Below are 18,841 nucleotides of genomic sequence, written 5' to 3'. Positions count from 1 at the left end.
ACACTGTGGGTAGAGATTACTTTAAAAAATTAAATCTTTTTAACAAATAAATAAATAAATAATAAAACTGCCTTAATGAGCCATAAAGCATACAAGGCTGTGTGTATAAAACCCTTTTCAGTCATATATACGTAAAATGTAAGTAAGAACAGATTCAAGTCTTCCGTTCCATACTTATTCTAGGTCCTGTACTCCCTGGTCCTGCTTGGAGTGTGAATTTTCTGTTTTTAATTTGCCAAACACTTCTGATAGAAATAAAGAAATGTATTTGATAGGATTTCACTATGGTAATTTACGGGGGAAATGAAATCCTTCTGAAAATTATGCTATTAAATTTGCAATCTCCCCATTAATAGCTGTATCCCTCTGTTACCTGGATATTCAAATAAACATGGCTGTTGTCCCTTCAGAAGGGATCAGGGAGGAAAAACCCAACTTTTAGATTTCATATCCATCCCTGATGGAACTGCAATCCTCATTAAAAGGCAACACTTACCAAATCTCTCCTGCACCATAAGGGCCACCTGTTTTCCCACCTGTGTGCTCCCGGTGAAGGACAGCAGGTTCACCCGTTCATCTTTGGCCATTGCAGTGCTGCAGGGGAATAAACACAGTCACTCAAGGCAGAGAAACCCAGCAACAGTGGCACCTGCTGGAACCAGGTCAGAACACTTCCTCATCACAAAAAGACACTCAGTCAAAGATACAAATATGTCTATCCCAAGGATGCAAAGGAAAGTTTTCATGAAAATGAACTAGATGTTCACAGGCAGAGCCACACAGCAAAATAGGCTAACCTGGTCTGGGAGCTCTCTGTAAACTGAAATCACCTTGAGGACATTGTTAAGGATGAAAGTCCTTCCTATACATTATGACCTTAGCACTTCCTTCATTAACATCCCAGTTATTCTGCAGACCCCTCAACTACTAATTCCTTTAAGAATTAAAAATGTGAAGGTTGCAGGAAAGCATCCTAAGTATCTCTCACGAAAGCTCACTTAACAAAGACTGTGCTAGGATTTCCAGTTACCTCTAAGAAATATAAATCAGATACTATCGATCTGATCCACCGGGCTCCTGGTTCAGAGCTTCAAAGGACTCAGTATGGACCATGAAGGGTAGCCAGAGCATCAGACTTAGGTTAAGGCTGGAACAGCTTGATGAGATTATGCATGGAGACTTCCCCAGGTTCAGCCCAGCAAACGTGAGCATGGATATGGATACTCAAAGTGGCTGTTACTAAATGCATGAATGCAAACACTACTCTATCTGAGCCAGCTCAAGACCAACGTGAAGGACTGATGTCCAAAGAAGAGGGGCGCCTGGGTGACTCAGTTGGCTAAGCGTCCAACTCTTGAGTTTAACTCAGGTTACGATCTCATGGTTCATGGGTTCAACACCCGCATCAGCCCTGCCCTGACAGTGCGGACCCTGCTTGGGAATCTGTCTCCCTCTCTCTCTGCTCCTCCCCCACTCATGATTCTCTCTCTCTCTCAAAAATAAACATTAAAAAAAAACAAAGTACAAAGCACAAAAAAGACTAGGTCAAAGGATATATTATTCATTTTATAAATGACATTTAGATATTATTTCACTATCCACTCTATATGTGAAAGTTGTATTTTCTAACACGTTCCCATTTTTATAAAAAAAGGACTGATTTATTCATTCATTCATTCATTCATTCATTCATTCATTTTGAGACTGACCAGTAAGTGGAGTAGTATGGTAACAGTGATGGATGGAGATCAACATTTTAACCACACCAGTGTGGGCTGTGAGGCCTGACTCCTATGAAACCACACTTAATTAAAGTCTAAGCCAGGGGCACCCAGCTGGCTCAGTGGGCAGAGCATGGGACTCTTGATCTTGGAGTTGTGAGTTCGAACCCCACGTTGGATATAAAGACTACTTAAATATAAAATCTTAAAATAAATACATAAACAAAGTCTAAGCCAGTAGTAACAACTTCAACTTCCATCATTGTTCAGGGCAATCAGAGTCAGTTCCCAGCTTAAAAACAGGCTCTGATGTTATGCTGAGTTAAAGAAACCAGACACGAAAGGCCACATGTTATATGATTCCATCTACATGAAATGTCCCAAACAGGCCCAACTATAGAGATAGAAAGTACAGGAGTGGTTGCCAGGGGGAAGAGGGAAGATGGTAAGTGAGTGCTAATAAGTACAAAGTTCCTTCCTGGTGAAATGAAAATGTTCTCAAGTAAGATAACGGTAATGATTGCAAAACACTGTGAATATTCTAAAAACCACTCAACTGTACCTTTTTAAAGAGATAATTTCATGGTATGTGAATTATATAGCAATTTTCTTAAAACAATACATTTTTAAAAAGAGGCTCTATTCCCAGGGGTCCCTTTTTTCGTTCAGCTCAAGAACCTAGACAATAGGATGTGGGGGGAGGAATACACCAGACTCCAATTCCACAGCTTTGCTTTGTGAGTAAGCACCTTTATAAATCAAGTGTCAGGAAGCCATAGACGTCCCAATGTTCCAGCAGTTTCTTATTTTAGGCTGTAAACATCTTACACAAGTAGCTCTGGGTAATTAAAAAAAATAATTCTTACTCTTCTTCCAACAAAGACTAATAAAGACAAAGCCCAATAAGGTACGTAATAATAATGATTCCAAAAAAGCACTCACACCTCCTCAGCTTTACTGGGTTTCATTATTGTAATAAAGATGAGGGGCGCCTGGGTGGCTCAGTCGGTTAAGCGGCCGACTTCAGCTCAGGTCATGATCTCGCGGTCCGTGAGGGCTGTGAGTTCAAGCCCCGCGTCGGGCTCTGTGCTGACAGCTCAGAGCCTGGAGCCTGTTTCAGATTCTGTGTCTCCCTCTCTCTGACCCTCCCCTGTTCATGCTCTGTCTCTCTCTGTCTCAAAAATAAATAAATGTTAAAAAAAAAATTAAAAAAAAAAAAAAAAAAAAGATGATTCTGGAGCACCTGGGTGGCTCAGTCAGCTAAGGGTCTGACTTCGGCTAAGGTCATGATCTCACAGATCATGAGTTTGAGGCCCGCGTCGGGCTCTGTACTGACAGCTCAGAGCCTGGAGCCTGCTTCGGATTCTGTGTCTCCCTCTCTCTGTCTCTCTGCTCCTCCCCCACTGGCATTCTGTGTCTCTCAAAAATAAATAAAGATTGAGGGGCGCCTGGGTGGCGCAGTCGGTTAAGCGTCCGACTTCATCCAGGTCACGATCTCGCGGTGCGTGAGTTCGAGCCCCGCGTCAGGCTCTGGGCTGATGGCTCGGAGCCTGGAGCCTGTTTCTGATTCTGTGTCTCCCTCTCTCTCTGCCCCTCCCCTGTTCATGCTCTGTCTCTCTCTGTCCCAAAAATAAATAAACGTGGAAATAAATAAATAAATAAATAAATAAATAAATAAATAAATAAAGATTGAAAAAACTTAAAAAAAAATGATTCGGATCAATCAACCCGGAGTCCTTCAACAGAAAAAGACACAGGGCCCGTTGACCTACCCTATATCTGCTCCACCACAGGTCAAGGAACAAATAGCACCAGGCAGTTTGTTGTCTTCTAGAACCTTGGCTATTATCCTAAAAAAGGAAAAAGCAATTACTAAGAAAGAAAACAATTTCTAAGGGTTTTTCTAAAACTAGGAATAATTTCCAACTGCGTGACTTTCCTTTTCCAACTTTCTCCCTCACTCTGACCCCAAACATGCAGGCCTACATTTCACCTCACATACTACAGACGAGGTTTTCCAACACTTAAAGGCAAAACTCTTTTCCCCCTAAAATCTTTAGAAGAAAAAAAACATACAAAATAAATAAAAGATACAATGCAACGGTCAGGTAGTTCAACTGCTCACTGTTTTCTAATATTTTTCTGGCAAACTAGGAACACATATCTAGCTTAAGACGACAGAGTGATCACAGGACGTTTGTTTTTGGTTTTTGTTTTCGTCTGTTGCCACAAATCCATCAAAATGATGGCAAAGAAATAAAAAGATGCTTCGGATTCTGTGTCTCCCTCTCTCTTGCCCCTACGGTGTTCATGCTATGACTCTCACTCTCTCTCTCTCCTTCAAAAATAAATGCTTAAAAAATTTTTAAAAATAAAGAAAGAAAAAGGAAGAAAGGTAGTCCCCATCAGCAAATGAAATCCCAACACATCTGTGCAAAGCAAAGGCCAGCCAGAGAAGTGGTAAAGGAGGAAACCAAAAGAGGCCCCAAACCTAGTGTAGTTGCTGAGGAGGTACAGCAGAGGGAGCTACACCTGCCAACAGAACCTCAACAAGTTCACGACTAGTCTCCACTGGCTTCACACCAAATCCTTTACTAAAGAAATATCAGCACCCTCCAGGCTAAAGCACTGTGGGCTAGCAGTTTTTTAACACTGAATAATACAACTTATTCTATGAATCAAAATAATAACTACAGTTCCATACACCTTAAATCTGATGAGGAGTTGTAAAAAATGGTAATTCTGGTTTCTCTTTCATTTTGAGCTTCCTGAATACAGCCAAGACTATTCATCAATCCTCCTAACCTTCTGGCTACTTCCTAATTTGTTTAAATTTTTTTTAAGAATCCAAATTAAAAAAACAAACACTTCCATAAAAAAAGGGACCGCTGTTAAACATAAATTCTTTAACTGTCCCCGAAGCTGTCCTTTATAGTGGTTTTCTTTTTTCCTGTACCAAGGATCATACATGCCGTTGTAATGTCTGAACCTAGATTTCAGGTCGTACAATTTTTCCCACAGACTCGGGGTATATACACTGTCTGCAGAAGGAGGCAGATTGTTTTTGAAGGGTCAGGATTTTGCTCTGTGTCTGTGGGTTTACAAAACCCTTTTCCCTATTGCATGAGCCTCTGACTTTGGGTTAAGTCTCTCATTCCGTTGCCCAGGTGACCTGGTCAATGTCAGGGCATCACCAGTGCTACAGAGACACAGCATGACTTACGGTAGACACGACCCCTGACCGGTGAACTCCATCTGGACTGGCATAACAACATGAGAACTGTAAATGGGAACCTCAGGCTTTCTGCTCTTCCCTGAGCACAGGGACTTTTCTAACTTCATGTCCTTTATGGGTAACTGAAAGCTGTGCCTATGGAATTTTTCTAAGACATTCTGCTTCTTGTGAGTCAGCAGGCTTGTGAGTCAGAGCAACCCCCACACCTGTCCAAAGCAGATCTCACCTCCTTACTCCTGCATAAAATGTTACAAAGACACAGAATAAAGAGAAATACTGGATGCTATCCCTCCTGGCAAACTATGACCTTTCCTACATCTTTATGAATAGAAAAAGGGACAACGCGTAGGCAGTGTACATGTAGGAATCTGAACGTTTAGCTGATTCTGCAGCACCTTTAGTTAACTCCAGCAAAATCTAGCATCATTTTATTTACTGTCTTCTCTAACAGAATCAGCTAACATTCTCAATTACCTAAAAAATCAGCCACACTCCCACAGGAACATTTCAAATCCTTCAAACTATTTAGAGCAAATAAATGAGATCAAAGGAGCAATCACATAGAACATGTGAAACTATTATCAAAATAAATATTTGAAACCAGCTGATGGGGCAACTGGGTGCTCAGTCGGTTAAGTGTCCCACTCTTGATTACAGCTCAGGTCATGATCTCATGGTCGGGCTCTGTGTTGCCAGTGCAGAGCCTGCTTGGGATTCTCTCTCCCTCTCTCTCTCCCAAAATAAAAAAATGAACTTGAAAAAAAAAAAAAAGCTGCCTAGTAACAATCGGTAAGTCTGTTCACTCTGTCGACATTAACTGTTTTGGGACATAAACTGTTTTTTAAGGTTTATTTTTAAAAACTGCCCAGGAATCTTATATTTTTACATGTGATTTGTCTCATGTGTCATGCAGATTAGAGTTGTCTTTAATACTTAATTATAATTTAAGTATAATTATAATCATAAATTTTAATTATTATAAATAAGTCAGTAGTTATTTAATTGTTAAATTTAATTGTCTTGCCTTGGAGGATAAAGTTTCCTCAATATCATGTATTCCTTTCAAGTAAATACTAACACCTACTACTCTCTCTTTCAGCCCACGTGTCAATTCCTAAGCCACTGTTCCTCAATGGACTTCTAACCTCAAGGACCCTCTTCCATAAAGATTCCACAGGCTTTCTACCAGCAATTCTTAAATCAGAGAAAGAAGACCATGCAGCCCATGGAACAGCAAGAACGGTCACCACTCTACACGGGAAGACATCCTGTTCTATACAGACTCTAAATGCCACAACGATAAACCAGTAATACTGATTTTATGACCTAATCAGAGTTGTCAAGTTCTCTAAAATGATTAAAAAAATTTTTGTCACCAAAAGATGAAATACATTTTAGATAGTGTTAGAAGAGTCAACAGAACAGTATAACAACCATTTCTTTGTTTTGCCAACCACCTATTAAACAAAAGCCAGGAAACTATCACCTGGGTAAAAATCAAAACCATGAACATGTTTAGAAGTTACTAAATACAGTCCGTAAATTGTAAGGATAGTTCCTTTCCACTGGATTTGGTGTTATTTCCCAAAAGACATAAAAGTTTTGAAGTTTGAATACCTTTATCAATATCTGGCTTGTTTCCAAAGAGTTCAATTACATGGCTCTGCAAGAGCTCCATATACCGTAAAATGATGTAAAAGTTATTACAGGGGCACCTGGATACCTCAGTCAGTCAAGAAGCCGACTTCAGCTCAGATCATGAACTCCCCATTGTGAGTTCAGGCCCTGTATTGGGCTCTGTGCTGTTAGCATGGAGTCTCCTTAGGATCCTTGGTCTCCCTGTCTCTCTGCCCCTCCCCTGCTAGATCCCCCCTCTCCCCCCCTCGTACCCCTCCCCCCCACAGCCGCCTCTCTCTCTCTCCTTCTCAAACATTAAAAAAAAAAAAAAATCTGATTACAAGCCAAGGAGAAAAAAAGGTTACCCAAGTTCCATGCTTAATAAATATGACCCTTCCACACTGGATTAAAAGCCAGTGCCTACCGATCACCTTTTCCGATTATTCGATACTCAGGAAAAGAAAGCCACACATACTTACTTTGTGACAGCTACACTAATGAGGGAAGTTGTTGGAGCTCCTTTCCTTGAGAGGATCAAAAAAAAAAACAACTTAGTTTGGTGGAAATCATAAATACCTTTTATTGTCAAGCAGAAACAAGTCTTTCTGAGAAGTTCTGTCCAATTAAACCACAGAGCCTAATAAGTGATATCAACACTTGTCCTTGAGTTTTGCGTCTTTGGGAGCTCAGATACTACAAAACTTTGAAAAACATAAAAATGGCACCAAGCAATTTTGAACCTGCTTGCTGCACTGATCACGGGAACTGTTACATTAACCTCTGTCAATTACGGAAATGGAAATCTATCAACATGAACTTTACAAGTTCCTTAGAAGGCTCAAGGGGCTGGAAAAAAAATCACACGACTAGTCCTTATGGATTAAAACATTAAAAGGCATGGGTCCCTTTGGCAACATGGTGCCAAATCATCAATCTCCCACCAATGCCTGACCTTTGTAGAGAGTCTGTGAAAGCATTCAACCAAACACAACATTAAGGTAAATTAATTACCAGTGGAACAGATGCCAAATGGGCAAAGACAACTGTCCTGGCCTTCCTAATCTAACTTCTCCCATTCAACACAGAAGTTAAAAACAAGCAACTGTTTTGTCATCTACAAAATACAGACATTCTCCCAACTAACATCTACTATCCCATATTTTCCAGAGAGGTAAAAGTTAATGTATCAATGGGAACAATGGTCAAGGGCTGCAGAATCACTTGGGAATTCAGTATGAAATTTTTCCTGAATGGGAAAAAAGTAAGTCAAGTTTCACAAAGAGGATTGGGACTCTTCCCAAGTTCTTTTTTCTCCAACTTTCTACCTGGGTTTTCTATTTGCAGAATGTGGTATAAAGAATATATCCAGTCTTGGGTGCCTGAGCGGCTCAGTTGGTTAAGTGTCCAACTTCGGCTCAGGTCATGACATCACAGTTCATGCGTTCAAGCCCCACGCTGGGGTCTGTGCTGACAGCTCAGAGTCTGAAGCCTGCTCTGGATTCTTTGTCTCCCTCTTTGTCTGCTCCTCACCCCACCCCCCCATGCTGTCTTTCTCTCTCAAAAATAAATAAATGTTTAAAAAAAAAAAAAAGAAAGGAAAGAAGAAGAACGAAGAAACTAAGCAGGTCTTACCAAAGGCAGACATTCCCACAGATCATGGCAATGGCATTGTTCCAGCCATACACTGCCACAGGGAAGTTGAACGCAGTGATGATGCCAACCAGGCCTACAGGATTCCACTGTTCAATGAGGGCATGGCCAGGTCCTGAGGACAGGGAAGGAGTGGACCGTGCTTAAGCATACTGATTTAATGCACGTGATGGTGATAATAACAAAGCCTGAAATCATTCATTTTCAGAACTAAGGTGCCTGAGACCAAGAGGGGATTCCAGGTATCTCACAGTGGTTCACTTTACACAGCTAATCGGCATACCATAAAAGCTGCTATTACCGCACTACCTTATAAACTGTAAGGATACCATTATGCCTCTGACGCTCACAGGAAGTCCGTGTGGATCAGGGCAGCATCAGCACCATCCCGGAGACGAGGAAAGCTCAAACAGGTGATGAGAGGTGCCCTGGGTGAGGTGAATGCAAAGGGCAGAACACAGGAGTTGTGACTCCTATTCTTTTATTGCCTGCAAAGCCCTTGGCCAACCTCTCCATATGAAGACAACGACACTCACTTACAAGGAACAAGAAGAGTTCTAAGAATTACATACGCGTTAAATGAATGACCGGCACAAGGCTTCACATTCATAGAGAAAAATGGGAACTACAAAGACACTATGTGTTCACTATATACAAATTTTACATGTAACATCACCCACCATCCCACAAGGGCCTATTTTTTTTTTAATGTTTACTTATTTATTTAAAGTTTACTTACTTATTTTTGAGAGAAAGCGTGAGCAGGGGAGGGACAGAGAGGGAAGAAAAGAGAGGGAGACAGAGGGAGAGAGGGAGGGATGGAGACAGAGAATCCCAAGCAGGCTCCACTCTGTCAGCACAGAGCCCAAGGCTGGGCAGGGCTCAAACTCCCACAAACCATGAGATCATGACCCAAACCAAAAGCAAGAGTTTAACCAACTGAGCCACCTAGGCACCTCCAAGGGCCTATTTTAATCAAAGGCAGATGGAGCAGTGAACTGGAGCAAGGAGGTGGACAGTTCACAAATGGAGTTAAAACCACACACCGACTGGAAGGTGATGCTCCCAGCCATCCATCTTTCTGGCCACACTCACCCTGTGGGAACAGGGTGCCCAGGAGCTGCTGCCCTCCTTTTCCTCGACGCACCTCAATCCCCCTCCCCTCCCTGAGATGATGTGCTGACACACTCTTCCTGGCAGGGCCTGCCTTCTCCTCTCCTGCCCTCCCGTCTTTGTCCTTCCCCCCACAGAGGCCAGTGCAGCCCTGATCACCTCCCTCCCCTGCTTACAACTCTGTGGTATCTGGATCACTACCGTAACTGCCCTCAGGACAAAGTCTGAATTCTTCAACAGGACAAGTGCCTCCCCGCTCAGATGGTGCCTGCAAGCTGTGTGCAACCAAGGCAGTTGCCCAAATAAGCCACATTCTCCCAGCTTTTTTTTTTTTTTAATTTTTTATTTATTTTTGAGACAGAGAGAGACAGAGCATGAGCAGGGGAGGGGCAGAGAGAGGGGGAGACACAGAATCCAAAGCGGGCTCCAGGCTCTAAGCTGTCAGCACAGAGCCCGACGCGGGGCTCGAACCCACGAACCGTGAGATCATGACCTGAGCCAAAGTCGGACGCTCGACAAACTGAGCCACCCAGGCGACCCTCTCGCAGCTTATTTCATGTGGGCTTTGGCCCAGCGTTAAGACCATCCTGCCCCACCCCTCTCACCCCTGAGGCCTTGCCTTGGATTACTGTCTCCCAGGGGCCTTTCCTGACCCCCGCAAGGCTGGCTCAGGGCCCCACCCTCCCCTGCACCCCACCACAGGACTTATCATGCTCTGTTACACTCCTCCCATTACTTGTCCATTACTTGCCTCCCACTCTAAAACATGAAGAATCTTCAATCTTATAAATTCCTTTAGGGCAAGGACAACGCCTTATTGATCAAGTGTCACCTATCCGTTCACCTGGCACCTGCTAGACACTCAGTAAGCATCTACTACATCAATGAAGTCAAAGTTACCAGCAAAGCCTCCGTAGAGGTGAATAAATCTACTCTCCTAAAATATGTGTAAAACAAGTGAAAAAGGTTTTAATTGGTGAGGCAGACATCTCAGCAGGTATAAATCAAAGAAGTTCCTGTTTGCAGATGTATATTTCTCCAAACTGGAAATTTACTAACTTTTCAAACTAGAAAAGCCTATTAAAAATCATCAGTAAGGGGCACCTGGGTGGCTCAGTCAGCTAAGCATCCAATTCTTGGCTTTGTCTCAGGTCATGATCTCGCAGTTCCTAAGGTTGAGCCCCATGTCGGGCTCTGCGCTGTAAGCACAGAACATGCTTGGGATTCTCTGTCTCCTGCTCTCTCTGCCCCTCTCCTGCTCGTGCTTGCTCACTCTCACTCTCTCCCTCTCAAAGTAAACAAACAAACATAAAAAGAAACAGGGGTGCCTGGGTGGCTCAGCTGGTTAAGTGTCTAACTCTTGATTTCAGCTCAGGTCATGATCTCACACTTCATGAGTTTGAGCCCTGTGCTTGGGATTCTCTCTCTCTCCCTCTCTCTCTGCCCCTCTCCCACTCCCCACATCTCTCTCTCAAAATTTATAAATAAATATTTAAAAGAAACAAAGGAAAGACAGGGAGGGAGGAAGGACGACAATAGCAGCCATCAGTAATTCTGCTACACACAGACAACCACCGGGACTGCTTTGGCCAACTTCCATTCCCAGGTACTTTCTACACAGACATGCAGTCACCTGTTTTGCTCCATCAACAATGCAAACTTTCCAAATCACATAAACCCTTATCCTCACTGTTGAAACCTCCTCAGAGTGCAAGGTCAGTCATTGCAACATAGTCATTTTCAGCAAAAAACTGAAAAAATACCCCACATATCCATTATTTGGGAACTGGCTAAAATAATGAGTGTCCTGACAACCTGTTGGTTGTCTAATAAAAAAAGGACTAATAAAAAAAGATGAAGGAAGTCCCCTCCTGGAATGATAAGCAACAATCTCTGAGACACCTTAAGTAAAAAGTAAGTATAGAATAGAGCATATAGCTTGGTCATGTCTGTGTGCCTAAAAGACACATATTTGCCCACCCAAAAACAAAAGCTCTAAAAAGATACACAAGAAACCAGAAACATTCACTACTTCCATGGGGATACTTGGGAGCATCCAGGAGGGTAAGAAAATAACTTTTCATCCTTTACCATTTCATCCTTTTTCAATTTTGTGATACAAATTTATTACCTCTTAAAAAAAGAAAAAGAAAACCTAGAACAATTTAAAAGTAAACACAACTTTCCCATAAAAGTGTGCGGTTGTGGGAAACAATCTTCCCAAGTATGACTTTTAATATATGCTAATAGACTGGGGCACCAGGGCAGCTCAATTAAGCATCTGACTTTTTTTTTTAATTTTTTTAATTTTTTTTCAACGTTTTTTATTTATTTTTGGGACAGAGAGAGACAGAGCATGAACGGGGGAGGGGCAGAGAGAGAGGGAGACACAGAATCGGAAACAGGCTCCAGGCTCCGAGCCATCAGCCCAGAGCCTGACGCGGGGCTCGAACTCACGGACCGCGAGATCATGACCTGGCTGAAGTCGGGCGCTTAACCGACTGCGCCACCCAGGCGCCCCTGACTTTTTTTTTTTTAAAGGAGAATGGTTATATTTATTTTTTTTTTATTTTTCTTTTAATGTTTTTATTTATTTTTGAGACAGAGACAGAGCATGAGCAGGGGAGGCACAGAGAGAGAGAGGGAGACACAGAATCCGAAGCAGGCTCCAGGCTCTGAGCTGTCAGCACAGAGCCTGACGTGGGGCTCGAACTCGGACTGTGAGATCATGACCTGAGCTGAAGTCAGACGCTTAACCGACTGAGCCACCCAAGCGCCCCAAACATCTGACTCTTGATTTCGGCTCAGGTCATGATCTCACGGTTTATGTGTTTGCGTCTCACACTGGGCTCTGTGCAGGAGCCTGCTTGTGATTCTCTCTCTCCCTCTCTCTCTGCCCCTCCTGTGCTCACACACTCTGTCAAAATAAATAAATAAAAAGAAAATAATATACACATATACACACACACATATACCAACAAACTACCAAAATTAGCTTAACCTTTGTCATATAAAATGGCACTCAGATCATTAAAAATATTTTTTAAATGTTTATTCATTTTTAAGAGACAAGAGAGACTGAACACGAGTGGGGGAGGGGCAAAGTGAGGAGACACAGAACCCAAGGTAGGTCCCAGGCTCTGAGCTGTTAGCACAGAGCCCAACACAGGGCTCAAACTCACAGACCACAAGATCATGACCAGAGCTGAAGTTGGACACTCAACCAACTGAGCCAACCAGCTGCCCCTAGATCATTTCAAATGTTTCCTATTGACACTACAAGGAACATCTTTACATATAAACATTTGTCACATTTCAGGGAATTTACTCAAATTACATTCTTGAAACTGGCATTAAATATTTCAGGCCATTTGCATAGATTTTTGAATTGTTTTCCTGATGGACTAGTGATTCATGTTACCAAAAGTCCCCATTAAAGAACAGCTGTCTCACCCATGGACTTGCCAAAACAGTCTAATCTTTAAAAATAGAAAATTTTGGGGCGCCTGGGTGGCGCAGTCGGTTGAGCATCCGACTTCAGCCAGGTCACGATCTCGCGGTCCGGGAGTTTGAGCCCCGCATCAGGCTCTGGGCTGATGGCTCAGAGCCTGGAGCCTGTTTCCGATTCTGCGTCTCCCTCTCTCTCTGCCCCTCCCCCGTTCATGCTCTGTCTCTCTCTGTCCCAAAAATAAATAAACGTTGAAAAAAATAAAATAAAATAAAATAAAATAAAAAATAAAAATAGAAAATTTTAAGAAGGATCTTCATCTGATGTTCTCACCTATTGTAATTTACATTTGTTCATGCAGAGATTAAAGACATTTTCATATTTTTACGTGATATATCCAATTCCTCTTTTGCAAACTGTTCACAGCCAGCACATTTTTTGGAGCTCTAAGAGTCAAAAACTCTTAGTTTAACTGACTTCATTGCTTACTTTCAGAAGGCAAGATGGGTCCCCCAATCATCCGTGATAAGCCAACAGCATAATCACAAATATCCACGTACTCTTGAACTTCTCCTACACCTTCCACTAAGATTTTCCCCATCTCCAAAGACACCTAAAAAACAAAAATTCAAGAAGCATTTTTCCGACACAGTTCACAGTTTAATTACTAAATTTATAGGGCGAGGAGGTCGGGCAGGAAAGCAAACCATATTTTGGGTCTCTTTTGTGAAGGTAATGATCTTAAAAAAGTCTGTTATTATCTTAACAATTTAAAAAACCAAAAACAGGGTGCCCGGGTGGCCGTCAGTTAAGCGTCCGACTTCGGCACAAGTCATGACCTCACAGTTCGTGGGTTCGAGTCCCACGTCAGGCTTTGTGCTAACAGCTCAGAGCCTGTAGCCTGCTTCGGATCCTGTGTCTCCCTCTCTCTCTGCCCCTCCCCAATTCATGCGCTGTCTCCCTTTCAAAAATAAACATTAAAAAAAGAAAAAAAACCCAAGAACCGTCTTTATTTTTCTTTGTTCCTCTTGTCCATCTTTCCTCCAAAAACAAGATTTTAAATGTATGAACTGTTTTCCTGAAGCATCACAATCTTAAACACAGATGCACAACAGTCTTATGCCCCACTCAAAGGACTGTGTATTTACTACAAAAATACTTTACCAAACTTCCTAGTACTTGGATCTTCTCCCGCAAGGCATCCCCAATCTGTCTCACTACTTCTCCTCTCTTCGGAGCAGGAACCTAAGGAGAGAATGGAATCTTAGTGTCTGATTCAAAGTGTGAACTCACATCTCTAACACAGTATTAGACCAATGTGCTGTGAGAAAACTACAAACCCATCAGATGACTTCCTGATCACATCAAGAACGTGGTTATCACACATCCCGTAAACCGATACCAAGAGACGCAGAAAACATCCAGACGACTGGCTGCTGGAGAGCATGGGACTGTGCCATATGCACAGAGAAATTCAGAGACTGAACACACCTCTGGAATGACACTAGGAAAGGCTTAAAATACCTTAATCACCCCTAAACCTTTATGATACCCAGAAACGTTTTCTTATGGGTCAAACTGCACTACACCACAGAGCCTGCTTGGCATTCTCTCATTTCCTCCCCAAAACACATGCTCTCTCTCTCTCTCTCTCTCTCTCGCTGTCAAAATAAATAAAGTTAAAAAAAATGTTTTAAAGCCCGTTCAGGAAAAGAAAGATCCTGAATTCACACACACCTGGGTAAATACACACACAAATTAAAGGTTTCTGGTCAAAAGTTTCACTGGCATTTAAAACAGTGCATGCACACAGTCAATCCTAATGTAAATTGTGGACTTTAGTAAATTATGATTTATCCAAATTGACTCTCCAACTGTAACAAGTGTATGGGGTTAACACAAGATGATGTTAAGAGGGAAACATGAAAAGTGTGATAAAGTACACGAACTCCCTACTTTCTGCTTATCTTGTTGATGGTGGGTCAGAATAAGTCACTCCAGACTATGCCACTTTGGCATGAGGATTATTTTGAGCAGAAGGCAAAGGCCAAACAGACTCAGGAAAAGCTTTCAACCCCTTTGTAAACAACTTACAAAGGGGATCTATGCCAAGAAGTCTGTTATTATTTTTATTATTTTTTATTTTTATTATTAACATATTATATTATTATCTTACTACTCTTATTATCAAAGTAAACTTTTGGGGTGCCTGAGTGGCTCAGTCGAGTGTCCGACTTCAGCTCAGGTCATGATCTCACAGTCCGTGGGATCGAGCCCCATGTCGGGCTCTGTGCTGACTGCTCAGAGCCTGGAGCCTGCTTCGGATTCTGTGTCTCCCTCTCTCTCTGCCCCTCCCCTGCTCATGCTCTGTCTCTCTGTCTCAAAAATAAATAAAAACATTAAAAAAATTTTTAATAAATAAAGCAAACTTTTATTATTTATTTAATTTATTTTTTTATAGTTTTTTTTTTTAATGTTTTTAATGTATTTTTGAGAGAGAGACAGAGACAGAACACAAGCAGGGGAGAGGCAGAGAGAGGGGAGCCACAGAATCTGAAGCAGGTTCCAGGCTCCAAGGTGTCAGCACAGAGCCCGATGCAGGGCTCGAACTCACAAACCGCGAGATGGTGACGTGAGCTGAAGTCAGACGCTTAACCGACTGAGCTACCCAAGCACCCCAATTTTATTTCATTTTTTAAGTAGGCTTCACACCCAGCACAGAGCCCAATGCCAAGCTTGTACTCAGGATCCTGAGATCGTGACCTGGGGTGAGATCAAGAGTTGGATGCTTAACCGAATGAGCCATCTAGGTGCCTCACCAAAGATAACTTTTATAGGGGCACCTGGGTGGCTCAGTTGGTTGAGCATCTGACTTCAGCTCAGGTCAGGGTCTCAGTTTGTAAGCTCGAGCCCCACGTCGGGCTCTTTGCTGATGGCTCAGAACCCGGAGCCTCTTCAGATTCTGTGTCTCCCTCTCTTTCTGCCCCTCCCCCGCTCATGCTGTCTCACAAAAATAAATAAATGTAAAAAAATAAATTTTTTTTGAAAATTTAAAAAAAAGATAACTTTTATAAAGAGAGACCTAGTGTATGGAAGGGAAAACATTTCTGTACTGAACATCTGCTCCTTTCACCTTCCTGTAAATTGCCTTCTTCCTCCATGAGGGCCCAGAGCTCTGGGTGTATATAAGCCTAGATGCCTGGCTATTCTTGGGTTTCGATCTTGGTCACCATCATCATCCTTACCCGCCCCACATAAGAAATTAAATTTGTTCTCTCCTGTTAGTGGGTTTTTTTTTTTTAAGTTTATTTATTTATTTATTTATTTTTTAATTTTTTTTCAACGTTTATTTATTTTTGGGACAGAGAGAGACAGAGCATGAACGGGGGAGAGGCAGAGAGAGAGGGAGACACAGAATCTGAAACAGGCTCCAGGCTCTGAGCCATCAGCCCAGAGCCTGACGCAGGGCTCGAACTCCCGGACCGCGAGATCGTGACCTGGCTGAAGTCGGACGCTTAACCGACTGCGCCACCCAGGCGCCCCTAAGTTTATTTATTTTAAGAGAGAGAGAGACACAGAGAGTAAGCACATGCCAGGGAATGGGCAGAAAGAGAGGGGCCAGATCTCAGGAACTGAAGCATGAGATCATGACCTGAGCCGAAATCAAGGGTTGGTCATTTAACCTACTGAGACCCAGGGCCTCCTTTTAATCTGTTTTATGTCCAGTATTAGACCAGCCACAATACACAAAAGTGAAAACAAAAAATTTTTCCTCCTCTACGATGTGGGAAACAAAGGCAGAAGGAAATGGCAGATAAAATTAAATATCCTTATAATCCGCAGCCCATTGATGAATACATGAGACCAGGAGAGTAAAAAGCTTCTCCAGGAACTTCCTAGGGTCTTAATGCTAATGCTTTGCTAGAGGGAAAACCACCTTAGCTCAACAATAGCTAGGCCTCCAGTATCCTGACAGTCTTCTTTAGCATATGAAAATCTCACTGGAAACTTCCACTGGACTTTACCCCCCCCCCCCCCCCCCCACTCCATAGTATATAACCAGTCTTTCCTCATGGTCCTGGGGCAGCTCTTTCTGCCCACAGGTCCTGTCCCCATGCTTTAGTAAAATCACCTTTTTGCACCAAAGATGTCTTTAAGAATTTTCTTGGCCGTCGGGTCTGGACCCCGTGAACCCCATTATGACCTCAAAAAACCTCATCTCTCTATACTACTATAAACTAAAACTGCTCTAAAAAATAAACTGTAATTACATTTTTTGTAAATAGCTTATGTACAGAGAAACAATGATTTTAAAAAATTATGCAGTAACTTTAAGCTTCTATTCAGTACAATGACAGGTCACAAACTTTTACACATGCCATGTACATAGGAAGTAGGTATAATAATCACAACTATGAAATACATAAAAGACTGGAAGGAGGGTCGCTTGGGGGGCTCAGCCAATTAAGCGTCTGACTTCGGCTCAGGTACTGATCTCAGGGTTTCTGAGTCAGGTTCTGAGCTGACAGCGTGGAACCTGCTTGGTTCTTGCTCTCTCCTCTCTCTCTGCCCCTCTCCCACCCATGCTTTCTCTTGCTCTCAAAATAAACTTAAAGCAAACCAAAAAAAAAAAAAAAAAAAAAAATATCGGGGTGCCTGAGTGGCTTAGTCAGTTGAGCGTCAGACTTTGGCTCAGGTCATGATCTTGCGGTCCATGAGTTTGAGCCCCGAGTCAGGCTCTGTGCTGACAGCTCAGAGCCTGGAGCCTGCTTCGGACCCCGTGTCTCCTTCTCTCTCTACTTCTCCCCTGCTCATGCTTTGCCTCTCTCTCTCTCTCCCTGAAAAATTTAAAAAAAAATTTTAAAAGCCTGGAAGGAAATGCACCAAAACGTAACTCTAACAAACATTCTGTATCGAACTAGAAGAGGTAAGGGGATTAAATTTAATTATCTCATTTAGTGCATTATCCATTTTTTTAGTAAGGAATAGGTATTTATGATCAAAAAGAAAAAAAATTTAATGTATTTATTTATTTGGAGAGAGAGTGAATAGTGAAGGGGGGAGGGGCAGGGGGATGGGAAGGGACATAATCTCAAGCATGGTCTGGAAGATGTCAGCATGGAGTGAACACCGGGCTCGAACCCACAAACCATGAGATCATGACCTGAGCCGAAATCAAGAGTCCAATGCTCAACCAAATGAGCCACCCAGGAGCCCTCAAAATAATTATTTTTAAAACAATAGGGGCGCCCGGGTGGCGCAGTCGGTTAAGCGTCCGACTTCAGCCAGGTCACGATCTCGCGGTCCGTGAGTTCGAGCCCCGCGTCGGGCTCTGGGCTGATGGCTCATAGCCTGGAGCCTGTTTCTGATTCTGTGTCTCCCTCTCTCTCTGCCCCTCCCCCGTTCATGCTCTGTCTCTCTCTGTCCCAAAAAAATAAATAAACGTTAAAAAAAAAAAAACAATAAATTGGTACTGCTTTGGACACTCAGGTACGGTACGGTGAACTTTAGTTACCACTCTATTTACTTTTGGAAGTGGTATTTCACTGCTCAAGGATATTCTCATAGCACATAATGGAACCCTGAGCCAATTTATAGCCTCATTTAAAGTCAAGATGTTTCTCCCGCTTTGCACAGAGGGGGTCCCGGGGCTGACAGCTAAGGAGCATCCAATTCAGGGCTCTCTGGGAGAGCCTGCCCCTCCCCAAGTCACCCTAACAATCTTTGATTCAGAGAAAACACGGGCTCAGCAGCCCGCAACTTGGCAGCACTGGGTTCTGTAACTCAGGTACAGAGGTTGGCAAAGGCCACGTTCTCCAGTAAGCAATTCCAATTAGTAACTCGTTTAATCCTCACCATAACTGCAGGAATGGAGGAGGAATTCTGGGTCTCCTCTATTTACAAGACAAAACAGAGGGGGGAGAGCTGGGTTAAACCATCCCCATATTCCTCCAGCCTCAGGCCTATAACCTTTGGTGGTAGATCAAAAGGGATATTCAGGGTGGGAGAGGCGAGGGAGGACTGGGAAATCCAGGCCACCCCAGTTCTTCCCTCTCT

The 18,841-nt window shown here is 42.7% G+C and overlaps 1 protein-coding gene across 1 annotated transcript in view; it reads right to left on the bottom strand.

Annotated features, from left to right (window-relative positions):
- ALDH7A1 (aldehyde dehydrogenase 7 family member A1) overlaps nt 1-18,841 on the bottom strand; it is a 40,703-nt gene that overhangs the window by 18,285 nt on the left and 3,577 nt on the right. The window contains exons 4-9 of the mRNA XM_025923707.2: nt 13,949-14,029; nt 13,274-13,397; nt 8,206-8,338; nt 7,053-7,097; nt 3,494-3,571; nt 497-594 (exon numbers count right to left, since the gene is read on the bottom strand). Of these exons, the coding sequence (XP_025779492.1) occupies nt 497-594; nt 3,494-3,571; nt 7,053-7,097; nt 8,206-8,338; nt 13,274-13,397; nt 13,949-14,029 (559 nt within the window). The remainder of the gene's footprint in view (nt 1-496; nt 595-3,493; nt 3,572-7,052; nt 7,098-8,205; nt 8,339-13,273; nt 13,398-13,948; nt 14,030-18,841) is intronic.

Source organism: Puma concolor, chromosome A1 (assembly GCF_028749965.1).
Source record: "Puma concolor isolate L17-30 chromosome A1, mPumCon1.1.hap2, whole genome shotgun sequence".
NCBI lineage: Eukaryota > Metazoa > Chordata > Mammalia > Carnivora > Felidae > Puma > Puma concolor.
The sequence above is the reverse complement of the archived record's forward strand: the minus strand, read 5'-3'. Positions and strand labels throughout refer to the sequence as shown.